We start from the raw sequence: 27,103 nt of genomic DNA, 5'->3' as shown, positions 1-27,103 counted from the left end.
AAACGATATATATATATAGGAAGACTTTACATTATTATCTGCATCTTGGCCTTGGTTAAAGTAAAGATGATAGAAAATGTGTATGTCGACACCAAAAAAAGGGTCGACATACCTTAGGTCCACACTGCCAAAGGTCGACACAAGCTTATGGTCAACAGTCAACATGAGGTTTTTTTTCCGGTGTCCTACGTTGATATGGACATCGTATATATGTATTGCTTCTCCTTCACTCTCTTCGCTCGGCATGCTTCGGGTATGGTACCTCGCTGTGCTCGGCCCAATATTATATTCGAACTCTATGTCCACTTGGATAGAAAAGTATGAAAAAAACACCTTTTTTGTTGGAAAAAATCATGAAAAACTCATGTTGATCTTTTGACTGTAGACATTGCCTATGTCAACCATAAGCTTGTGTCTACCTTTTGGCAGTGTCGACCAAAGGTATGTCAATCCTTTTTTGGTGTCGACCATTAGTGGTCGACCTAAACAACCTAGACATTGTCTATCCACTGACTGCATACCCTCTGCTCCCACTAGATATCAGCCCAATTTTTTGCATTCTTGAATTGCTTGTTAAATAAAATATAACCTTTATTTTACAGAGCCTGGGAACTAGCTCTTCAGGATGCCACAACTAAATCAGTATGTATTATTTACACACTGATATATGTTCAGTTATCAAAGTAGAGCCTTTCAAACTTTTTTAAGGGGCATACACGAGGGGCGATTTTAACCCCATTGTTAAACGATCTAACTAGATCGCTTAGAAATAAAGCATGGAAAGTAGCGTGTATGGCTCGCAGAGATAGACAGTGCTTGCACTTTCTGCGGCCTGTGCCCTATAATGCTGACACCCTTCCTAACCCTCTGTCCCAACCCCTTGCAGGATAGTTCTGACCCTCCCCGGTAGTGCTTAACCCTCGCACCCTGCGGCCTAATCCTTACCCCCACAGCAGCCTAACCCACTCCACATGTATACACACATACAGCACTCATCCTTACCTTTCAAACATTCACAGAGTGCAGGCTGTCTGGACGGGCCTGGCTGGTACTGCAGCAGCTTCCCTTCTTTGTCATGCAGCAACATACCTCCCAACTGTCCCGCTAAACGCGGGAACGTCCCGATTTTTGGGGATGTTCCCGCATCCCTCCCGCGGCCTGCAGTGTCCCGCTGCGGGGGGCAGTTGGGAGTCCCTCCCAATCTCACAGAATAGACGCTGTGCGCATGCGCACAGTGTCTATTCGCGGGCGAAACGAGGGCGTGCCCTAATTTGCATAAGCCACGTCCTCATTTGCATACACCACGCCCCTTTTCAGTCGCCGCGTGAGTGTCCCTATTCTACACTTCAGGAAGTTGGGAGGTATGCAGCAGGCCAGAAGCAGCAGCAGCCATCTATAGCTCTGCCCTGGCACATTAGGTTCCATTTAGCCCCGCCCACTCGCTGAACGGGGGGTGCCGGATAGCTGAGCTGTTAGCTCGCCATTTGAGGGGGGGGAGCGGCAGCCAACAGGATGACTAAGTTTCATGGGGGCTTGTTTTGGGGCCCTTCAGATCAGTGGGACCCAGGACAGCTGTCCCCCTTGACACCCCCCCCCCCCCCCCCAAGGCGACGACCTATAGTATTTAACAGTAATTTAGCAATGTTTAACCCTTTGAGTGGTAACATTTCTGTGAGAGATTTGCTAAATATCCACTAAAATGCCAGCGTCCCTCACATTTGTTATATAAATTCAAATAAAAAAAGTTTTGCAATAAAATATGATATTTCCTGTAAATGTTACAGGTCATTGTGATGAATAAAAATGTTTTCTTGGCTTTTTTTACACCTATTTTAACAAATTCTCTTGGCACTCAACGAGTCAATCCATGTAATGATGATTATGTTTTATTGTATTTGATCAGATTCTTCCAGCAATAATGTACGATGAAGCCATACTTGGTCCCGCTCCTCCCTATGCACCGTACGATGCGCCACCTGTAAGTGACCAAAGATTCTTATTTTACATTCCCTGTCATCTCTAATATCACAGGGTACCTCACCAAAGGGCGTGACAATAAACTGGAAATAAGTTAAACTAAATCTGTTTTGGCGACTATGGGGGGTTATTCAGACCTGATCGCGAAGTTGCTTTTTTTTTTTTTAAATGGACAAAACCATGTGCACTGCAGGTGGGGCAAATTTGACAGCAGATAGTGTTAGATGTGGGTGAGGTTCAAACTGAAATCTAAATTGCAGTGTAAGATTAAAGCAACCAGTATTTACCCTGCACAGAAACAAAATAACTCCCACAAATCTAACTCTCTCTGCACATGTTACATTTGCCACACCTGCATTGCAACATGGGGCAGCTTCTTCTTATGGGGCAGAGGTACTAAACCTTGGACAGTGATAAAGTGGAGAAAAATAAAGTACCAATGAATCAGTCTGTAACATGACAGTTAGGCAGGGACGTGCAGTCAGGGGAGGCAGGGGAGGCAGAGCCTCCCCTGTCATAATGATGAAAATAATAAAAAGAAGATATTTATATATCTTCTTTTATTATTTTCATCATTTCTACCTCTCCGGCTGCCTCCCACCTTCTTACACTGCTGCATGTGAGGGTGGGAGGCAGCGGGAGAGGTGCCTCCCGCTGTTAACATTAAAACTCTGGGCAGCGTGGGGCGGGTAGGGGTGGGCAGGGGGCAGGGTGCAGCAATGGGCTGTAAAAGCCCATTGAAAATGAATGGGGAAGCGGCACTTATACTGATGCCGCAATGACAGGGGCACCAGTATAAACGCACACCCCCAGATGTGATTGGGCCAGCAGATCCAGTGCTGGATCCACTGTCCAATCACATACATGCAGGGCCCTGGAGAGGATGCAGCAGCGCGGGCAGCGGGGAGTTCGGCACCGCTGGGAGAAAGCCAATGTCACTCACCCGTCTCACCGCGAGAGGCGCATTTACCGGCGGCCGCTGCATATGTAGCACTGCCATGTCGGGGGGGGGGGGGGGGGGGTGGTGGTGATGTCAGTGCCTCCCCAGGCAATGACCTCACTGCACATCACTGCAGTTAGGAGATGATTGGCTGGTACTTTATCCCTCTCCAGGTTTTCACTCTCCAAGGCTTAGTATTTATCCACCAAATACCTCTTTCAGACAATACGACCCAGCAATTACCCAGCATTTAGAGTGCCGGGTCATTTTGCCGGGAGCAGCCTGACCCTCTTACACACTGAACAGCAAATTAACGGGTTAAAAATTTCAACCAGGTAGTTTGCCATTCAACACAGGTCTTTTTTCTGTGTGAAAGGGTCAACCTGGGTTATAAACCCCGGGTCCTCGACTCTGGTAAATCCCAGGGTTAGAGACCTGGTATTTATAACCTGGGTTGACCCTTTCACACAGAAAAAGGACCTGTGTTCAGCTGCAAATTACCAGGAAGAACTGCTTCAACTGGCAATTTAATTTTCTGTGTGAAAGGGGTATTATTCTCATCTACCACACCATATGGTGCCCATACACGTTACAATTATTGTATACAATATTGTATACAATATCGCATCTCATCGCATCTCGGTTTTGTGATAAGATGAGATGAGATGAGATCAAGTACAAAAAGGATGTGCAGCACATGCTTTTTGTACTAGATCTCATCTCATCTGATCTCATCGCAAAACCGATATGCAATGAGATGTGATATTGTATACAATATTGTATACAATAATTGTAACGTGTATGGGCACCTTTAGTCTGGTGCATTTGGACAGATGTAGACAATACCAAGCAGGTGTAAAACCCCACCCAAATCTAATTATCTTTGCACAAGTAACACCTGCCTCACCTGCAGTGCACATGGTTTTGTCCATCTAAGAAATATTTTGTCAGAAAGAGTGAACTAGAATAAGGGCCTCAGTTCCTGCTGGAGCCTGCTGAAAAATAGCCCTGCCTATGTTTAACAATAAGTCAAGACCAGGATAGTTAACACGTATCAGAAAGCAATCAGTTAATACAAACAGTAATAAAATAAATTGTATAATATGCAATAGATTCAGCCACCTGACCAGTAATACTTACTGTAGGGGGCGGTACAACATGCTCACCTGCATGAGAGCCCTGCTAAGCCAATGTCCAGATGAGACCAGGTGATTCTTTTTTTTGTTTTTGGCATTACTTATTTATTTTATAACAGGTCAGGTGGCAAAAGTGCAAATTGTGGTGCTGGAGGGAAAGTGAGGTTGAGGCTCCCAGCATAAAGGGGGCAGTGACATGATGGGGGTGAGGGGGGTTTGACCATTTATGTTGTGCATAAAAGCAGCCTGACCCCAAAATTCACCTCTGACTGCATTACGCAAATTAAGTCTGTTTACCATTTGTTGACTTAACAATTGTGATTTTATACGCAAAGATTCTAACAACCCTATTATTACCAGCCTTACGGATATGATCATTATCCAGCTCAGGGATCACAGGTTATCTATACTAGGGATGGAGAGACTTACGCCGCTTACCCATACGCACAACAAGGTGAGTGAAATAATAGATCATAATATTTATTACTGTATATAGATGAGCAGATATGTATGTTCTGAGTTTCTGACTCTGTGCTTTAGAAGTCTATCTACTTTTACTTGGTGTAAGATAATGTCAGTTTACCATTTGTAACCAGCAGTGATTCCTTTATAAACCCCAAACAACCACAGGTTCCAGTTCAGAACATGGGACACCCTGGGATAGTATGACTAACCTTTTCACAACATCATTAAACTTGTTCAGAACATTAAATGGGTACTCCCAAGGGCTCGCTTTATTCGTCACGTATGGTGACGCGCTACGCTTTGCTCACCACTGTTGACCATTCCCAACAGACATCCATAAGGATAGTGTTCAGTGGCAGCTGTTATGCTAGCCCAAGGGGTCCCATGTTCTGTATTTGAACCCAACCACAGATTAAATTCATTATTCTAGAATTTGGTAAAAAAAAAAAACAGCCTCCCTTCCTCCCCAAATGCGTGCTTGTTGGAGCATAGTTAAGCTAATGATCATCTTATATGTTTTTGTATTAAAGTTTCAACCATAAAAAAATCGGTACTTGTGAGTTATCCGGGCGTCCGATTTTAAAATCGGGTCGGATCGGGACATCGCATCGCATCGCATGCGACCATCGGATGCGATGCGATGCGATGCGATGACCCGATTTTTCCATAGGAATCAATGTTAAAATGGACTGAGTCCATTTTAACATGGAATTCAATGGGAAAAAGGGGTCCTTTTCATACCCCTACTATCCAAGTGGGCATGGAGTTGGATATAAACCTGTGGCGAGCGTAGCGAGCCACCGAGCCCGAAGCGTGGCGAGCGTAGCGAGCCCCGCGAGGGGACACGGAATACCGTCCCCTCGCGGGGCTCGCTTCGCTCGCCACGCTTCGGGCTCGGTGGCTCGCTACGCTCGCCACAGGTTTATATCCAACTCCATGCCCACTTGGATAGTAGGGGTATGAAAAGGACCCCTTTTTCCATAGGAATCATTTTAACATTGATTCCTATGGAAAAATCGGGTCATCGCATCCGATGGTCGGATGCGATGCGATGCGATGCGATGCGATATCGTATCGCATCGCATCGGATTGTATGCCTTAACTTAAGGCATACAATCAAAAAATCGGGAGCCCGGATAACTCACAAGTACCAAAAAATCCACTAAAAAAAGATTTAGCAATGGATATGGTCAAGCTAAAACAAAAAGGGACTTTGCAGCTGTTACCTGCCATATATATATATATATATATATATATATATATATATATATATATATATATATATATATATATATATATATATATATATATATACAAGTCCAGCAGACGAGCACCCTCCTTCCAACAGGGCAACAGCCGCAGTGCTTCAGCCAATAAACAAATATAGCCACTCCAGATAGCGAGCACCAGCGGTCTTGATCACCAAGAACTTATCACAACCAACGTGGTTGTGATAAGTTCTTGGTGATCAAGACCGCTGGTGCTCGCTATCTGGAGTGGCTATATATATATATATATATATATATATATATATATATATATATATATATATATATATATACACAGTATATCTGGGTTCCCAATTGCTGTAACGGCACCCCACCACTCTTCAATCTATTTTTACATTTCTGCCTCTGAGTCGTGTATATGTGCACCATCCCTGTAAATTTTAGATTTCATGGGAATGGGACATATAAGGAGGAGAACCGTTGACACGCAGTTATAAACATGCTGAGCAGTAAGCGTAGAGCAAAGATTCTACCGTTCAGTCACCTGGTTTTATAAACGAATCACTGTTCTACGAGTTCTGGGGGCGGGGGCTAGCTAGATATGCATCAGTGTTTATTAGAATGGGTAGTGCAGACAGTAGGGAGCCTTCTGTCTCATGAAGGGAAGCTTGATAGTCTCTATGGTACAGGTATAAAGCTGGCAATGATATGACAATTCTAGAATATTTTCAAAAAGAGCTGCCACTCCAAGTTAGAATAGTGTATTAGGGAAGGGAAAACCATAGTGAGATCACATAGTTCTCAATTTTGGGAAGTGGGAAGTTGGAGGCAATTGGAAGTCCTGCTAATGGTAATACATTGCAATGGGATTGAGAGCTCTGGAGAGGACATTGAAGTTTAGCATCAACTCAATAAATTGTTGGTAGAAATAGAACTGGTGTCTCCTTGATAATCAAAGGTTAGAGATAAGCGAGAGGAGCAAGTTTTGGCAACAGGAACACACAGGATTGTAAAGTTGTTTTTTTAATGAAGAGGAAGAAAAAAGAATTTCAATATAATTTAGTTGTATGCATACTTTTGCTTTGAGGATAGTAAATAAGAGAAATTGGAAGATTTTATATCACAATTTGATGATCTGTAAAAAAATCATATGTCCAAGGCTGTATTAATCCATGGCTGGTCCTCTAGGCTTTCAGGTATTTCAGGCCCCCTACAGGACTACAATGATCCAACCCACTACAGCTGACATTTGGGAAGCAGAGCTTATGCCAGCATTTACACTTTAAGTATACACACAGACAGCAATACCCAGTTGAAAAGAAGTCTGCTGACCTCCGGCAGTCCGGCTCTCTGTTCTCCTTTGAAATCTTGTTGGCTGCCATTTTGTTTCAAAATGTTTAAATAATAACTGTTTTAGCTGGTCCCAACCAGCTCACACTCAAGGTCACCACTAGATTGTATTGGTCATGGAGGTATAATAAGGAAGAGGTGGCATGATCTCACAACCCTGACACTTGTGCACTATTAGCCTGCTGTCTCCCCTCCCTCCCATTGTCTCAAAACAAACCCAAGCTGACTACATAGCTAAGGTGCAGAGTGCAAAGTGCCTTTAGCCATTGTAGCCCAAGGGCACAGGTGACAGTGCTGCAGCAAAAATAAAATGATATGCCCCTAGTCCTTGTATGGCCCCTAGGCTACAGCCCCGTCATCCTGAATAATATGGCCCTGTAGATAGCTGGTGAGGCACAGTTTAATGAAGACCCCTGGCATATAGAATAGCTTTGTCCCACCATTGATATGATTTTGGGGGTGATTCAGAGATGGGTGGTATTGCACAGCCACTGCATCTTTGTACTAAGGTACAGAAGCAGAAGGAAAAAGGAAAGTGTGCCGGCGCTGTCTGCTTCAATAAAGTATACTCAACGGTTTTGAAAAGATAGAAATTTATTTACCAATTAATCTAAACATATTGATTATATAAAAAACACACAATTGGGTATGCATACACAAACACTAAAAAATGGGGAAGGATAAAATCAAGAGAATCGCTTGATGCTGTGGAATAGCACTGCTATGGGTTTTGGGGTGTATAGCAGTATATACAATGAAAAGTCTATGCCTCCAAATTGGAATATAAAGTTACCATCCTTTTTGATGTTTGCCTGGATATGGAATGATCCAAGGAGAGTGACTCTAGAATGTCCTTGCCTTGATGATGGAAGGCTCCCTATTTGGCGATGTCCTCTTATTAGGGCTGGAATTAGGGATATGGCGTATAACCCAGATGAGAGTCCAGTTGAAAATGAGGCTCTTTGTCGTCGTCGGGAGTAGGACTGGTCACTTATAAAATGGATGGAGGGTCCAATGGTGGAATATAACAGGCTCAACGCGTTTCCCCGGCTGTATCAGTGGCCGGCTTCCTCAGGAGCAAGTGAGAAGCAGAAGGAGGCATCTATAATAGACAGAAGCCCACTGCATGCTTTCATGATCTGCTGCTGCACCAGAAGATTCATCATTGGATATCTATGTGAACATCGGCCATCTGACTAATCCTCAGGCTACTCAGGATTTCTGGCATTTCCACACTACCAGGGCCAGTAAAGCTGCATCATAAGACACAGGCCCTTGATCTGACACATCCTGAATAGCTGCAGATTGTCAGTCCCCTGATGTCTGCACCTGCACTGCATACGGTGATGCAGGACCCAGTGTGTATATGTGCAGAACACATCCTGCCCACACACAATTCAACAATCCTCAGAGATGCACATAAACCATAACCATTATTAGGCTCTTGGTTTGAGGTGGCTTAATTTATAAATCTTTTACCTGTGAACATTGCTATAGAACCCTTATGATCAGTGATGGCTCTTACCTCTGTGGAGGAGGGTCTCTCTCCGCTGCCGCCGCTGCTGGTCCCCGCCGCCCGCTGGTCCCTGCCGCCCGCTGTCCCCGCTGCCTCTGCCTGCTGGTCCCCGCTGGACCGGCACATGCACAGTAGCTTCTTTGGTACTGCACATGTGCTGGCCCCCAGCCTCTATGTGCTGCTTCGGCAGCAGTCCACAGAAGCATAATCCCGGGTCAGGTGCATGTGCAGTATCGTCCTGAACAGAACCTGTTTTTTTTTTCTTTATGAGCTGCCGCACAGCAGCCCATAGAGGCATCCCGGAGGGAGGGAACATCTCCCAATGGGACTGCCTCCGGCTTCACACAGTGGCGGATTTTACCGGGGAGGGGGCACAGCCTTGCAGCCCATAGGTAAAGCCGCCACTGCTTCTGATGCCTCAGTGCATTTTGTTTTGCAAAGGAGACCATTAAAAAATTGGCATACAGAGTTAGTCCAGACCTATACTTCTAAAGGATAATCTTTTATAAGACACTATCTTCCATAAAATTTAAGAGAATATCTGCTTAATTACAAAAGATTCATAGGAGATTCGTGAGTCACGTTACGTAAAATGTATCCTCTAGAGCAGGGTTGGGCAACACCGGCCCTCCAGATGTTAATGAACTACTCATCCCAGCATGCCTTGCATCAGTTTCAGCATGGCCACATATCAAAACTAATGCAAAGCATCCTGGGATGTGTAGTTCATCAACGTCTGGAGGGCCGGTGTTGCCCAGCCCTGCTCTAGAGGTTTCCATACTAAATTACTGAGCATAGTCTGTCATTTTTATTAAAATAAATAAAACAATGTTGAGCAGGGAAGTCAATACGATTCAGCGCCTGTGTCTTTTGCAAATGCTGTATACTGTTTAACCCTGATTGTCTGACTTGTTGTAACCTATGACCTTTAGTAACTGCGTCTTTGTTATTCTTTCTATCCAGGCCCAGGCGGCAATAATCACATTATCATCCGAGAGAGATACTATGACCACAATGGGGACCTGGCCATGGGAATGCTCGCAGGTGCTGCTACGGGGATGGCCCTCGGCTCTCTCTTCTGGGGATTTTAGATACAATATGAATTTCAAATGCTCTCAAATGCTTTTATTTATTAACGTAAATAAGTGTACTATTTGCAAATATAGTTGTTTTTCTACAGAATGACTAACGTACTTACAAGGCTGAGAAGATAATTGCTAAGTGTAAGTGGTTACAGCTTTTTAATATATATATATATATATATATAAAAAAAGAGGTCTTATATTTATATAGAAAAAGAGAAAGTTAGGGGGAATGACTTTTTGTATAGAGGGTTCTTTAATGCAGCTTTCTATAACTGATTATTTAAATATATGACGGTATTACTGCGTTTTTTGTAGCATCTTGCAAATAGACTGGTTGACTGGAGAAATTGCTGAATTGCCTTATGTAGATTAATAGGAGAATAGATACTCTCGGACAGAGGGCCCAATTCAATGGTGAATGTGTGCACAGCTGGCCGATGTCACTTCTACTGCACATGTGGCGAGATGGTCATACAACGGCGCTTGTTGGACGCAGTAGTTTACAGATAGTGATTGACTGTAGGAAGTAACGGGTGTGGCGACTTGAACATACTCCTGTCAAGACTAATTTGGGGGCTTGTCACAACCAGAGCATCTTCTTACAAAGTGGTCATGGCCCAGTCATTTTACTGGTGATGGACAGTCTGGTTAACCATGGGGTTGCTGAGAGGCCCGATGGTGGGACCGATATGCATCCGATGGTGTGTCTTTGTACGCAAGCAGTAGTTTTGGGAAGATGATGGTTGTGTCTCTATACAAAAACAATTAGGCCCAGAATGTGGTAAAAGGTATTTTAAGCAAACTAGCAGAACTATGTTTTAATAAAAATGTAATCACATCATTGCATGTTCTCTTATTGTTTATCCTTACAACATTATGAAAAATAATTGGGTACTTATGTAGTATCTGGGCTGCCGATTTTGTGATTGTATGCCTTACCTTAAGGCATACAATCAGATGCGATGCGATGCGATTCGATGCGATTTTGCATAGGATTCAATGTTAAGAAGGTCCTGTTCATTTCCCCACTATCCAAGTGGGCATAGAGTTGATTATATATAGTCCGAAGCGTGGCGAGCGAAGCGAGCCCCGCGAGGGGACGCATATTTCTTACAAAGTATTCTGTGTCCCCTCGCGGGGCTCGCTACGCTCGCCACGCTTCGGGCTCGGTGGCTCGCTACGCTCGCCACAGGTTTATATCCAACTCCATGCCCACTTGGATAGTGGGGAAAGGAAAAGGACCCCTTTTTCCCATTGAATTCTATGTTAAAATGGACTCAGACCATTTTAACATTGAATCCTATGGAAAAATCTTGACCATCGCATCGCATACGATTTGGTCGCATGCGATGCGATGCGATCTGATCCGATTTCTAAATCGGACGCCCAGATACTACATAAGTACCAATAATTGTTATCTATAACATAATGACTAGAATTTTTTTTAATATCAACTGTATGGAAGAAGGGCCTGATTCAGAGATGGCGGGAATTGCAGAGCTGGACACAAGGGGCTTTGCAATTCTGTCCAACAAAATGCAAAGGCAGCAGGAGGTGTCCATAATAAACAGATGCCTCTTGCATTGCATCCAAAGACGCTGCCTCCGATCACCAACGTCACCATCAGTTGCAGGTTTGGCCAGGCGACTAAACCTGAGGGTTTCTCAGCCTGGCTGGTTCTTGGCTTGTGAGGCCAGGAAATCTGCGTGCAGCCATGCAGATCTTGGCCTCGTCCCTCACATAAAACGGGGGCTATGCGCCCTTGTTTCTGGGAACACTGGCCAGGAACGCCCCCTCCCAAATGCCAGAGCTTCTCAGTCAATCTGTGGCTTGGAGACACTAAGAGCGGACTCGCCATTGGGGAGTCTCCACATGTGCAGGACACATCCTGTGCATGCGCAGTACTCGCACCATCAGAGTTGTGCGTTAACCATCGGGTTAGCATACCTCTCTGAATCAGGCCCAAAATGTGTAACTACATAAAAGATCATTACTCCTATTATATTATTAATTTGCGTTTCCAAATAAAAGAAGAGGTGGAGAAGAGCGATAAATTAGTATGAGTTGGATCAATTGGATATAACAACTATTCATAGAATTAAAATGCAATTAAGCAAATAAAAGACACGTACACTTCTAATGTGAATAATGAGTATAAGGACACATAGAAGAAATATCAATATACTTAGTATGAGTCCCCCTTGTTCTTATATTGCTCAGTCCTTCAGTGTGGTGAAGTCTCCAATAGAGTCCACTTTAGATAAGATCAAACATCGTTGGGGTCCATGTACCTGGCTTGGCTTGGAGTTCCGCTGGAGGATGTTATGTTCCTGAAACTGGAGACGGCCTTGCGATGGTGCGGAAGAGTTGGTCCACAGAATAGCAGGTGATGATGTACCCAAAGCAAAATGGCGGAAAAGTTTGCTCACAGCCAGATTACATGAAGGTTTGAGCTGGTTCAATGCAGAAAGTCAATCATGGTCTTCTAGTGTCCTTTGAGCTGATAAAAAAGCTCAGTTCCCCCTGACGCCTTTCACCTTTGGTAATGTTGGGTTTAAAAATAAAGTGACGAAAAACTCATGATGACCTTTTTCATGTCGACATTTCACGTGTGTCGACCTAATACATGTCAACCTTTTTCATGTGTCGACCAATAGTGGTCAACCTAATAACTGTTTACCTAGACACTGTCGACCTAATGACCACATAACCTGGTAATCAACCTGGTAATACATTCCATCTTTCATCTGCTGCTAGGCAACCAGACACATTGCTAACCAATCAGAACACAGCTTGTCCCTCTCCTCTGCATCCTCTACTAGCACAGCCAAAACATGATGAGCAGGGAAGCAGCACACAATTGCCAAGACTTCAGTCCCACTCAGTGACTGCTGCTTTTGACAGGCTGGATAACAACACAGTAAACAGTCCCTCTATCAGCACTGCCAGAGCACTTTGTGTGGCATATTGGGGGCATGCCTATAGGGCATCAATACAAAATCTTTAGATGACGGTTAGCCAATTAAGATGTTAACTGTTTTAAGAAAAACTAAAACAGCAATCATCTTCTCTAGTGGTCCCACAATTTATTTTTTTGACTCACCCTAATGGGTATTTTATGCAAACTTACAAATGTAGAGGCAAGTCTTTGCTAAAGCATTGCTCTATGGCTTGCAATGATTTAATTATGCACTTACACAAGTAGAGAAAAAGAGCAGGTGTGCATTTATTTGGGAATAACCCTGTTTTTTGTTACACACATGTGTTCAATAGATGCAATCCACTCATGAATAAGGTTATAATTAAGGTTCCTATGAGCGCATATACATCAACACATATCTGATGACTACATCACTGCACACACTCTGAACTAGGTAGTAGGTACTAGTGACACTATGGAGTAAATTTACTAAGACAGAGGTTTTATTAATGATTGGCTGTTGCCCATAGCAACCAATCAGATTCTATCTATTATCTTCTAGAAGGTGTTAAATAAATGACAGGTATAATCTGATTGGTTGCCCTGGGCAACATCCCATCTCTGATAGAACTCTCATCTTAGTAAATTTACCCCTTAGTTTGTTCACTAGTTATTGATCATATTGGATGCCTCTGATGTTGTATAGTCAATTTTAAGCAATTTTACCAAAGACTGGAATGTCCTTGTTAAGCTGGCCATGCATTGGAACGACCATCATCCTTGTTAAGATGGCCATACATTAGACCGACCATCATCTGATCAGTGTCCTCTCACGATTTGCCTTGAACTCCCTGGCAGCTCCCAAACTGACGACTTGGTGCATTTTGACACACAATGATGTGCTGGTGATGTCCTTACAATGTAACAGATCTTGACAAATCATATGTGTAGCACTTATGATCATAGGATCCATCTCAAGACCCGCGGGACCACGCAATGGATCGCAATCATACTAAAACACCTCACAATGTACACTAAAAAATGACAATGCATCACAAGAGCAATCAAAATTGTGTATTCGTACCTCAAATTGTTCTAATGTATGGCCAGCTTAAGCCATCTGTGCCATTACATAGCTCAGTTTGCTGGGACAATGCTATTCAAATATAAAGCAACACTTGTTTTTAAGGATATATAGCTGAAATCCTGCTGGGACCAGAGAATTACATGTGAACGTCATGTCATACAGTATCATACATGATTTGGTCCCTTCTCACTGTTATAATGTACTTCTAGTGCAGATGGTAAAGGTGAATATTTTTTCTTCATAGCTGCTTTTTTTTTTTCTAGGCAAACATGGCAAATTATGATTTGGATATACAATATATATTTTGTGGCTCAGAACAGTGTGCAAGGTTGTCAAACTACAGGACCATGGTGTAGCCATCATTTTGTCATATGTTTGTTTGTTTTTACATGTAACACCCCCTTCTGTAGTATGCGAAGTGAGGGTATATATGTACCAGATGATGTAGGTGTATCTCACCTCTGAACTTTATTGGCAGTGCCTCCACCCGAATCACGGCTTCTCTTCTGGGGAGTGTTCTGGAAGTACACCAGGGGGAGATTCGGGAAACCCCCTGCCCAGTACTAATACGCTGTGACACACTGTGTGCTGCAGAAGCCAACTTGGCACATTTATTTAACTGGGGCAACTAAATGCAGCTTTTATAATTTTATATGAAAATCATACATTGGAATGACATGACAGAATGACGGGAACAATACAATAATAGGACATTGGGGATGAAAGCATAACACCAGCTCCTAGCTTATACTGTGAACAATCGCTTAGCACAATAACTCTAAATGACTCCAACAGTCTCTGACATAAACATCACTTGTCATACACTTTTACACTGACTCAGTATCTCAGAGACTAACCTTACAGGTGCTGGCTAATGGGAATAACCACATGTGCTGTATGTAGCATATTTACTTATAACTCTACAATACCTTCCATGCACAATGATACCACATACAACCACACAAATGGAGCAGTGCACTGCAAGTTGGGGCCCTTCTATATTGATGTAAGCATGGCTTGGAAACACTCTCTGTCCAGTTTACAGCTTTGCAGGAGTTGTTAATCCTTTGCAGTAAAGTAGAACAATCCCAGTGTGTACACTTGTATGCAGCAACAAATAGTAATTCCTCAGCATGTATCCTTGCTTAGGTGTATCCTGAGACTTGTAGTTCCACAGCTTTTATCTATCATCAGGGGAATACCATGGAGTATAAGTTCAAATGCATGATGCTTGCTGCATATTTACCTGCCCTCCCATCTATCCCTAACTCTTCAGCCCTTGTGGCCAGACACAGTCCAAACCCCACTTAAATAACAGTTACTTATCTGCACACATGGGGATCACAAGACTTGAACTTGATTCTCACTCAAGATGGCTGACTAGCAATGTGTCCTTCCTCAGAGGTGCATGCAAGCCTCTCCCTGGTGCTCCTCACTGTCACTTCACAGCACTCCCCCTGGCTCTGGAATCCTTCTTCAAACTGTGAGTTCTGTCTATATCAAGAATATTGTGACTTCTTGTACAGGGTCCCCTCTCCTGGACTTCTCACACAGCACAGTCTCTCTCTCTGGATACTCCTTGATCTCCTCTCCCTCATGCACTGGGGGATTCCAGTCCTCCCACACACAGATCCGTTTTTAGCTCCTCCCCCTTTTTACAGTGGCCTCCTGGGAGGTGTAGTTTCTCTTCCTGGAATGTTAAAAGACATTGTCCATCTCTCTCCTTATTTGTGTAGAAGTTATTAGTAGCCTCTGGGTGCTCAAGTCCAACTGCAGCACTCCCAGGGGTTACACACTCCCCCTGTGGGGCAAGTCCATAATGAACAGATGATGCGGCTTGTCCCACAACCTGAAAATTAATAGGGGTTAAGACATCCTGTCTAAATAAACTTTCACAGTCATACTCAACAAGCCCTGTCGTAATAGATATGGGAGTTACATAAGGCCACTGGTAGACCCAGCAAGGATGAATCATCCTAGGAACCTCACTTATTTGACCTGGACTATCATAAGTCAGCATCATTGGAGCTCTAGGTGTCCTTTTAGGCCGACCTTGAACTGCTGGGGTCCCTTCCTCTCCCCCTGACACTCCTCTGGGGCATTCAGTATTCTTCACATCTGGAACAACCACATCCCTATCAATGTCATTGATTGGTTCAAGTCCTTCTTCCTCTGGATGCTGGGAATCTAACCTTCCCGATACCCTTGGGTTGATGCCTATTTCATATGGTATGGAAACCATAGGTATACTTTCTTTTACTTGTGGATGTCTCATAGGGGCCCCCTCGGTAGACCCAGTGAACCTTGGGATATCTTGTATGCAATTAATTTCTCTTGATGGCCCTGGAGCATCATAACCCCAATCATCTTCTTCCTCATTATCTTCTGTGAGAGGCTCTCTGAATCTTTTTGATCTTCTGCTTGTGGACACTTTAGGCACATCTTTTTCTTGCTCTTCCCAGAACCTGGTTTCAGCTTTGAGGGGGAGCAAATGCTGTCGGTGGTAGGTCTTTATAGGGCCTGTCTGTCCTTCAGGTTTTATCGTGTAGGCTGGGATGTCTGGCAATTTTGCAATCACAACATGAGGATCCTTTCTCCACCGATTGGCTAACTTGTGTTTACCTGGGATGCCCAAGTGTCGAAGTAGAACCCTATCACCAGGCTCCAGAACATGCTCCTTGACCCGTAAATCAAATCGACGCTTGTTTCGTTGTCCAGCTTTGGATGCAGCAGCTTCAGCTATTCTGTAGGCCTCATTTAGTTCCTGTTTCAGCTGCTGTACATATTTTAAATGGGGCCTTTCTTTAGGGTCAGCAGTGTCTACTCCAAAACAGATGTCGATTGGTAATCTAGCCTCTCTTCCGAACATTAGGCGATATGGTGAGTATCCTGTGGACTCGTTTTTCGTACAGTTGTAAGCATGCACCAACTGGCTGATGTGCCTACTCCAATGTGCCTTTTTATTAGTGTCCAGAGTGCCCATCATGCCCAAAAGTGTCCGATTGAACCTTTCTGGCTGGGGATCTCCTTGAGGGTGGAAAGGAGTAGTTCTTGATTTCTTTATCCCGCACACAATACACAGTTCTTTTATGAGCTTGCTCTCAAAGTCCCGACCCTGATCTGAATGAATGCGGGCAGGCAATCCATAATGGACAAAGAACTTCTCCCATAGGATTTTGGCCACCGTCACAGCCCTCTGGTCTTTTGTTGGGTAGGCTTGAGCATAACGAGTGTAATGGTCTGTCACAACAAGAATGTTACAAATGTTGCTCTCATCTGGTTCCACTGACAGAAAATCAATGCAGACTAACTCCAAGGGGCCATTGCTGGAGATGTTCTTTAACGGTGCTGCCTTCTCTGGGAGTGCTTTACGGAGTATGCATTTCCCACAAGATTTACAATAAGCTTCAATGTCTTTCTCCATTTTCGGCCAATAAAATCTATCTGAAATTAAAGTCATGGTTTTCTCTATTCCCAGGTGGCCGTGGTTATCATGCAAAGCACGGAGGACCATGGGACGGTGCTTCTCGGGTAATACAAGCTGGCTCCTCTCTCTCCCATCTTTGTGACTGGTTTGTCGAAACAGTATCCCCTGCTTTACCACCAAGGACTCCCTCTGTCGGTTCAGCAAGACAGCTTCCTCCGTTTTTAAACTCTCCTGGAGGATTCTTTGTCTGTGTTTTACAGACCACCTAACTGCTGCTATAGAAGAGTCATTCTGCTGATCTTCTCTGACTTGGCATGGACTCAGCTTTTGAAGATCACTAAGCTCCAATTGACTCAACCAGCAATATTGTCTTGGTAGTGCATCTATTGTGGCACCTAAGGCTGTTAGGCACTCTTTGACTGGGGGCACCACAACTCGCCCCTCGTGGCACATCCCCTTCACATCTGGAGCAGGCACCTCTATCCATTCATCTTCTTGAGACTCCACAAACCTGCCCGGTAATCTTGACAAAGCATCTGCATCTACATTGCTTTTTCCTGGTCTGTACTTTATGGTGAAATTGTAAAGGGCCAGGGCCGCCAACCATCTGTGCCCCGTTGCATCTAGCTTTGCTGTGGTTTGCACATAGGTAAGAGGATTGTTGTCTGTGTGCACTTCAAATGGTACTCCATATAAATAGTCATGAAGTTTGTCAACAATTGCCCACTTAAGGGCCAGGAACTCCAACTTGTGCACTGGGTAGTTTCGTTCACTGGGTGAGAGGCCTCGACTGATGTAGTAGACTGGTCTCAGCTTTCCTTCTTTCACTTGGTATAGCACTCCTCCAAGTCCCTCGAAGGAAGCATCTACATGAAGAATATATGGCAACTCTGGATCAGCATATGCCAGAACGGGTGCTTGAATCAGGCAGTTTTTCAAACCCTTAAATGCTTGTTCACACGATTCATTCCACCTTTCACCAAAGGTATCATTTACCCGGAACAATGGTTTTTCTTTCTGGTGAGAGCCTCTTGGAGCTGGGTAACCCCGAGTTAGATCTGTAAGAGGTTTGACAAGTTTACTGTAGTTGGGGACAAACCGTTTGAAGAAGTTACCAAACCCCAAGAATGACCTTAAGTCCTTCAGTTTTGTTGGTCGAGGCCACTCTATCACTGCTTCTATCTTTGCCGGATCTGTAGAAATTCCATTCCTGTCCACAATATGTCCCACATACTTGACTTTGGCTTGGCAGAAACTACACTTGTCAAGAGATAACTTCAACCCCTTCTTCATTAAGCGATCCAGCACCTTGAGGAGTCTTTCATTGTGCTCTTCTAATGTTCGGCCAAATACTATCAAATCGTCCAAGTAGACCAGCACTTCTCTGAAGTTCATGTCACCCACAACTTCATCCATGTATCTTTGGAAAGTGGCTGGGGCTCCTTTTATTCCTTGTGGCATTCTTTTAAACTGAAAGAATCCAACTGGACAGATGAAAGCGGTTTTGTCAGCATCCTTCCGACTCATCAATATCTGATAGTATCCACTGCGTAGGTCCAGCACAGAAAACCACTTGCTTCCCTGAAGACAGTCAAGGGCTTCATCTATCTTAGGGACTGTGTACTGGTCCGGAATAGTGCGCTTGTTTAAAGTCCGATAATCCACGCACATTCGTATTTTCCCATTCTTCTTTCTAGCTACTACAATAGGGGATGCATAGGGGCTCTCTGATTTCTCAATTACATCATTCTCGAGCATCTCTCTTAAATGTTCTCGAACATCATCCAAGTCAGCAGGTGCTAGGCGTCTTGACCGTTCTCGGAAAGGCCTGTCATCTGTCAGCCTGATGTGGTGTTCTACCCCTTTGGCTTGGCCCAAATCCCAGTCCCCTGAGGAGAAGGCAGCCTCTCTTTGCAGCATCTGCTCAACAAGCCATTGTTTGTCTTCTTGACCAGCATCACTTCCAGCAAAGCAGTGATCAAAACTTTGCATGTGTAATTTGGTATCTTTTGAAGAACTCTTTCCCTCTTCCTTCTTCTTATAAGCATCCAAACACATAGGGTGAATTTTAAGAGTTTTACCATAATTTGCCCCTCCTGCCTCTTTGCACCATTTGGCCAGTATCTCAAACAAGTGGGAGTTTGTTCCAATAATCACTGGGACATCTCGAGGTTCTCCTTCACTATTAGGGCAAACAAGTGCAACCACCTCTACCTCCTCTTCTATACCAGCTATTTCTTTTGGGAACTTCAATGGTACAGTGATGTATCCGAGGTAGGGATAACTCTTGTCACTCAAGCCCCAGATAGTCAGTCCACATAATGGCTTGATGGGGAAGTCAGACAGATTCTTTCGGTACCAGTTCTCAAACACAATGGACACTTGAGAACCACTATCTAGCAAAGCTATACATGATCTTCCATTCAACGATGCAGGAACATGAGGCGTAGGGCCTAGCAATCCTTCAGGAAAATGGCTCCATCCTGGGTTAGAGTTCCCCACAGTGTTAATGTTCACTTTCTTTAGAGGGCCAGTGTGGGGTATCCTGGTCCTCCCCCTCAGTTTTCCGCCGGCTTCCCATTTCTTGTGCATGGTGAAGGAGACCTCCTCTTTCTCCACCTATGTGAACATTGTCTAGCGAAGTGCCCAACTTCTCCACAATTGAAACACTCTCCCTGCCTCCGATCGGAGATATCTTCTGACATGGGTAGTCGTTCTGCAAGGTGGCCTTTCTGCATCTGGGACTGGATCTGTTTCTGCATCTCCAACAGCTGGGCAATCTGTTCCCCTTGTTTCTCCACAATCTTCATTAGCTCAGCGCCGGGAAGGGCAGCATCAGGTTTTGGCTGTACAACCTTGACTTTCTTGGTCACCCTTTCTCTGGACTCGACTATAGATTCCTCTTGCTTAACATCCTCTATTAGCTGAAGGAAGGTAGGTGATGTTTTCCCAAGTTGAGAATTTCTTATCTTCATTGCTACTGGGTCAAGGGATAAAGCTCCCCTTAACAACTGTTGCATACGCATGTTGTCCACTTCTGCTAGGGATATCCCTTTCTTTGATACGATAAAATGGATAAGCTTGTCCAGCCGATAGATATAACTGGACAATTTCTCCCCGGACTCCTGGTAAGTGTGGCGTAGCTGGTATAGAAGATCAGTGGCATCCCCTGCTATCCCATATTCCCGGTCCAGAGACGCTAAGTACTCTTGAGCAGTGGCTTGGGAATTACTTCTCCTTACAGCTTGGATTAATTCTCCAGCTGGACCTCTCAGGCTTTCCACTACCCGTTGCCTCTTATAGGGTTCTGAGCAATGCCATTCTGCCAGGTATTGGGAGGCCATCTCCCTCCAAGCTTCATAAGTTTCTTCCCCAGCAGGGACTGGCGTTAGTCCTGAGAAGATTCTGAGCCTTCTGTAGCTCCCATCATGCTGTGACTTTCCTAACTGTTCCACCAATTGCTGTACTGCAGTGAGGAACAGTTCACTTTGACCCTTGTCAGTTTCACTAGTACAGGAGGACGGCATAGGATTTTCTTCCCTGGTGGCAGAGAATACTTGTTGGCTAATATTTCCATCAGACACTTCAGCAATAAGAGGTGTTGTGGCTAGGGGTGTTGGCTTCAAAGGAATAACAATGTTCCATCTTTGTTTACTTGGCCCAACTATGATGGAGGGAAGAAAATCTCTATCCAATTTTGCTTGTGTCTCACATAATATCAGGCTGGTCTTGTCAGCATCTCTATGTTTCTGTCCAAGTATTTTAGGCTGTTCAATCCCATAAACCCTGTGAAGCACCTGCATGACTTCCTCCTCGGTCACACCTTGAGAATCCCCATAGATCCCTAAACATTGGGTTGGGTCTGCAGCCTGCTGTTCACACCACAAATACATTTCCTCTCTTATACTATCCATGGCGTCTGTGCTGAGTGGTGTTCACTGAGGGTGTCTTCAGAATCTCAGCATGTGCCTCCACTGTAACACCCCCTTCTGTAGTATGCGAAGTGAGGGTATATATGTACCAGATGATGTAGGTGTATCTCACCTCTGAACTTTATTGGCAGTGCCTCCACCCGAATCACGGCTTCTCTTCTGGGGAGTGTTCTGGAAGTACACCAGGGGGAGATTCGGGAAACCCCCTGCCCAGTACTAATACGCTGTGACACACTGTGTGCTGCAGAAGCCAACTTGGCACATTTATTTAACTGGGGCAACTAAATGCAGCTTTTATAATTTTATATGAAAATCATACATTGGAATGACATGACAGAATGACGGGAACAATACAATAATAGGACATTGGGGATGAAAGCATAACACCAGCTCCTAGCTTATACTGTGAACAATCGCTTAGCACAATAACTCTAAATGACTCCAACAGTCTCTGACATAAACATCACTTGTCATACACTTTTACACTGACTCAGTATCTCAGAGACTAACCTTACAGGTGCTGGCTAATGGGAATAACCACATGTGCTGTATGTAGCATATTTACTTATAACTCTACAATACCTTCCATGCACAATGATACCACATACAACCACACAAATGGAGCAGTGCACTGCAAGTTGGGGCCCTTCTATATTGATGTAAGCATGGCTTGGAAACACTCTCTGTCCAGTTTACAGCTTTGCAGGAGTTGTTAATCCTTTGCAGTAAAGTAGAACAATCCCAGTGTGTACACTTGTATGCAGCAACAAATAGTAATTCCTCAGCATGTATCCTTGCTTAGGTGTATCCTGAGACTTGTAGTTCCACAGCTTTTATCTATCATCAGGGGAATACCATGGAGTATAAGTTCAAATGCATGATGCTTGCTGCATATTTACCTGCCCTCCCATCTATCCCTAACTCTTCAGCCCTTGTGGCCAGACACAGTCCAAACCCCACTTAAATAACAGTTACTTATCTGCACACATGGGGATCACAAGACTTGAACTTGATTCTCACTCAAGATGGCTGACTAGCAATGTGTCCTTCCTCAGAGGTGCATGCAAATGTAATATCCTATGTAAATGATGTTATGTTTAGTGTAGTAATTACATACTGAGGGCCTGCGATGCCCTAGCTGTTACTGTAAGATAGTTGCTGTGTACATATACACCACCTCCATAGGGGACATTTAATGTTATATTAGCATGTACAGGACTGCCTTCACAGAAGGCAACACAGACTGCCATTGAAAGCAACTAGCCTTTGATCAATAGGTGGACATACAAACACCCTCATGGAGGGCAGCATAGACTTTAATGTAAAGTTATAAGTGTATGGACATTGTCATAAGAAGCAATGCAGAACACCCCTTCAGCGAATACAGTGGACGGCTCCCAGGCAGCCTGCCCGTGTTATAGCTAGCTGGACTGTACCAATGCTATGTAAATTAAGGGAAGTCTGTCCCAGAACCTATGAACATTAAAAATGTATAAATAAAGTTGTGGAGCTCGCGACCAGCGCGAGCCCCTGTTTTCTGCCCGCTCAAACGTTGGTGATAAAAGGGGGAAAAGTTACCTCAGGGGGAGAAGAGTGAAGACTGCAGAGCTGCGCAGCTGGATAGGAGGTGGACAGCGGTGCTGGCGATAAATAAAGGAGACTGACCGGGTGAGGAGGAGGAATCCGGCGAAGCCAGGCTCTGAGTGACAGCGGGGAGCCGAGGGAGATCCGAGACGCGACCCCCGGGAGGTGCCGTGTAGGCCGCGTCATCGCTGGGCGGCCTCTGAGACGTGACTGAGAGCCGGAGGAGGCCGCGTCATCGAGAGGGCGGCGGCTGAAGCTGACGGGCGGGCCGGAGCGAGCCACATCACCTCCAGGATCAGAGTGACGGAGGCGGAGCTGGGCGGAGAGGAGGCTGGAAGAGGCGGCTGCTGAGGGGGACATAATCGGTAAGCGCAGCAAACAGAGGGAGGCGGAGAGTGCAGAGCCGGCCCCATTAGGCAGCCTAGTATAGCCCCAAGCCCTCCCACTACACTAACCACGAATCCCTGTTATAGATAGACTGCAAGGGAAGTGGGAGTCATACTCATAACCAGCTCACCGGCATCCTAGTTAATTGAAGTGACAGCCTGTTCTCCCCACTGTGATACATCTGGCCGGGAAGAAAGGCTAAGTGTAGCTATAGGCAGCCAGATCTCCACATATCCGAGCTGAGCCAGCAAAGAATAGTTGCTAATCCCTTTGAAAAGGATACAGTCTATGGTCAACATACAGTCTTCAGTCATCACCAGCGACTAACACTGTATTTAATAAAGTAAATCCTGTCCAGCAGTATTCTACACTATTCAGAGCAGTGGTAACCCTGACTTTCCTTCAGTCCGCTGGGACATTGGGACAGAAATCAGCTGCTAGTCAGGACAGTGCAGCGTACTGACAGGCAGTGTATCTTCCACTTAACTGTAGGTAGACAGAATAGCTGAATTGAACTATTATTAACACGGCACAGACTCCAGGAAGACATATAAGCCTGCTACTTTGAACAGATAGCCTACAGCTTGTAATTCTTACAGGAAAGGAAAAGATCTTAACCAGAGACTGAGTCTCATATCTACACTAGAGTGCAGGGAATAGGCGAAACCCGGCTTTGTGAGCCAGGGGAAGGCCAACAGAGGAAAGATATTTCTTAACTGCAATCAAGTGTTCTAGTTATCCTGTAGCAATCCTGGTTGCCTAGGAACCCAGCATCATCCGGGAGACTTGTAAAGCAGGCAGTCAGTCCAGGGAAGTCACTTAATAATCTGCAGCAGCGATAGTGTGACAGGAAAGGATACATCTCACTAACAAGCAAGCTTCATTGTAATGGAAAAGGGCCTTCAAAGATACAGTGTTGCTTCAGCCTAGCAGGATGCACCACGCCTACTGATTTGTGTGATCACTTTGTTTCAACGTCTGTGGAAATTAATCATACTGTACCTACCTTCTCCTGTTCTGTTGATCCGTGTTATAGACTGAACTTTTTCCTGGACTGTGGCCACTAGGTAGAGCTCTGTAAGGGGAGAAAAAGCGCTTACTGTGTAGAATATAGATAAAGTATAAGTTAATGTTATTATTGCGCAATGATAAGGTGTTAATTAACACATAGAACATAGATGAGTTTAGTATAACTGAAAAGTAGAATAGAAGAGAAATCCTGAGGTTCACTGTGTATAAAAGTGTTTGTTACCATTAACAGTGTTATACTTTAAGGCCTTGTTGATAGTGTATACGGTGAGGTAATATATTCTTCAAGCTGAGGCAGTCTGGACCAGAGGAGACACAAGGTGAAACATTGCATGCTCCAGTATAATAAAATCAAAAAGTGTGTACTGTCTGATGTTCATATTGACAAGAGTTGCAGTGTATGTACTGTTTTGAAATATTGTTTATATATATTGTATGCAGAACTAGGATGAAATAAATCATTTAAAATTCTCTACGTGAGCTTTTCTGAGAAGACGAGAAGAGTAATACTTACCTTAGTGAGAAGTCCAACCTACGGCTATTGGAAAAGAAATTCCTACTTAGTAGGGGATTACAATTGGCGTCTACGGACAGGATAGAAAAATGGCGGAGTCAGAACCCCAAACCCCCAAATCAGCAAAAAGAAGAGTCCTCCCATCCCCGAACGACATTGGGATAAGAAGAAGAGGAGAAATGGCAGAGAACTCGACAATTACCATGCCTTATTACTTCGGGGCCCCATGGTTGCCCGTATATTCGGGAAATAAACGTACGGCGGGGACAACAACATTCCGAGACTTCAAAGACAGGATGAAGTCCATGTTTGATATGGGTCATGTAAGCGATGAACAGCAAGTACAAATGCTGCTAGGACAGTTGAAAGGACCGGCAAGGAGAGAGGTGAAGGCATGGATGGGAGACAGGAAAGTCACGGTACAAGACATTTTCAAGAAATTGGCCAGTGTATTTAACGCACGCACCCCTGCAGATTTAAAGGGACATCTATACGCAAGGAAACAAAAACCCCAAGAGTCATTGAGAGACTTTGCCCTGGCGTTGCAAGAAGCCTCGCATGCTATTCAGGCGATCGAGCCAGGAGACAAGGATCAAGAAAACGAAACTTTGATTAACCTTTTCGTGGAGGGAGCTCGGGAAAAAACAATACGAGCACAACTCAGAATGTGGAGGAAACAGAACCCGGGTGGCACCTTTTCAAAATTTAAAGAGGCAATCTTCCACATATTAGGGATGAACCAGTGTGACGACGAGGAAAGCCCGGCGACCACAGATACGGAAGATGAGGAGGATGAGGTGGATGAAGAACCGGCACCTAAGACTTCCACCCGCGCAGGGAAAGGGGCTGTCACCCAGCAAGTACAGACCGGACGAGAGGTGTCCGGGCCTCTGGCAGAGAAGCTGGATATGATTACCAAAAGCTTGGCAGAAATGGGAAAAGAATTGAAGGACCTCCGACAAGAGCAATTACTGCTCAAAAATAAGGGAAACAACGCCGGAGCTTCGGGCCGAGGCCGAACACCCTGGACGACCCCGGTCGGAAGAGGGAGACGGGCCACAGACCGCTTCGATGCCCAAGGGAGCCCGATTTGCAGACGATGCCACAAGAGTGGGCACATCGAACGCTTCTGCAGGGAAGAGGATTTAAATGGAGACGCCCCGAGGTCGTGGACCCACCCTCGGGAGGATATCCCCCAGTAGGTCCGACCCCGCCAACCTGGCATTCCCGATACGTAGGAGCCTGCCCACACGTAACCATCACTATCAATGGTGTGGAGATTTCGGCACTATTGGACACGGGATCCCAGGTCACCACCATCTGTCTCACCGAGTTTGACAAGTACTGGCCAAGGGAGGAAATTATGACGCCACCAAACAACTGGCTGCAACTGTTGGCCAGCAACGGACAAGCCATTGAATATTGCGGGTACTGGGAAGCCGAACTGACGATCGGGAAAGCACGGCTGATCCGTCAAGGGTGTCTGATCACCAAGGAATATAACGAACACCTCCCACCCATGATATTAGGGATGAACGTGCTTAAAAACTGCCCAGGAGAACTTGTAGAATCCTTACAACAGGAACTAGGGCGGGCAGATAGAGAAGAACGAAAGGCTCTGCTCCAGACGGTCAGATGGTTAAAGGGAGTGGGGAGCTTCGCTAACGACCGTGGAGAAGTTGGGAAAGCTCGAATTAGCGATCGGACCGCCCTCCTCATCCAGCCGAACTCAGAAGTGATGCTACAATGCAAGGCCCGCTTCGGAGTAGGCGGAGCAGACTATGATGCTATGGTAGAACCCCACGACCCGAGTGGGCAATATCCATTCGCAGTAGCGAGGGCCGTCACCAGAGTCCACCAGGGTCAAGTGTTTGTGCGAGTACTCAATCCGCATAGCTTCCCAATCAAATTGAAGAAAAATTGCCCGGTCGCCAGATTGACCGAAGTCAACTTCGAGGATGTCTTTGACGGGGAGGCCTTCTCTACCACACAACGAGTAACGGATCCACCCCCGCCAACAGGGGTTGAAGAGAAACGATGGTGGGATCCCATTCAGATTGGGGACCAGAGTACTTCAACCGAACAGAAAGACGGTGTGATACAGGTGGTGAAAGAATTCTCTCAAGCCTTTAGCCAGCACCCCTCAGATTTCGGCACAGCAAAAAATGTGGTTCACTAAATACCCACAGGAGACCACCCACCTATTAAAGAAAGACATCGTCCGTTAGCCCCTGCGCTGTACCAACCAGTACGGGAAATGCTGGCCGATATGAGGGAGTCCGGAGTGATCACCGAAAGTCATAGTCCATGGGCAGCCCCCATTGTCTTGGTCAAGAAGAAGAACGGGAGTCTGCGGTTCTGTGTGGATTATCGCAAGTTAAATAATGTAACACACAAGGATGCGTATCCATTACCCAGGATTGAGGAATCGCTAACCGCCCTTAAAACCGCCCAATATTTTTCCACATTAGACCTGACGAGCGGTTACTGGCAGATTCCGGTCGCGCCAGAACATCAAGAAAAGA

General features: G+C 45.0%; 2 protein-coding genes across 2 annotated transcripts in view; one reads left to right on the top strand and one right to left on the bottom strand.

Annotated features, from left to right (window-relative positions):
- PLEKHB2 (pleckstrin homology domain containing B2) overlaps positions 1-10,539 on the top strand; it is a 36,780-nt gene extending 26,241 nt beyond the window's left edge. The window contains exons 5-8 of the mRNA XM_083178240.1: positions 603-642; positions 1,904-1,978; positions 4,414-4,507; positions 9,577-10,539. Coding sequence (XP_083034366.1) covers positions 603-642; positions 1,904-1,978; positions 4,414-4,507; positions 9,577-9,704 — 337 coding nt within the window. The 3' untranslated portion in view covers positions 9,705-10,539. The remainder of the gene's footprint in view (positions 1-602; positions 643-1,903; positions 1,979-4,413; positions 4,508-9,576) is intronic.
- Positions 1-24,061, bottom strand: part of FAM168B (family with sequence similarity 168 member B) — a 104,194-nt gene extending 80,133 nt beyond the window's left edge. The window contains exon 1 of the mRNA XM_083178242.1: positions 24,042-24,061. The gene's annotated coding sequence lies outside the window, so the exon portion shown is untranslated. The remainder of the gene's footprint in view (positions 1-24,041) is intronic.
- Between the last annotated feature and the right edge of the window lie 3,042 nt (positions 24,062-27,103).

Source organism: Crinia signifera, chromosome 3, assembly GCF_055691185.1.
Source record: "Crinia signifera chromosome 3, ASM5569118v1, whole genome shotgun sequence".
Classification (NCBI taxonomy): Eukaryota; Metazoa; Chordata; class Amphibia; order Anura; family Myobatrachidae; genus Crinia; species Crinia signifera.
The sequence above is the reverse complement of the archived record's forward strand: the minus strand, read 5'-3'. Positions and strand labels throughout refer to the sequence as shown.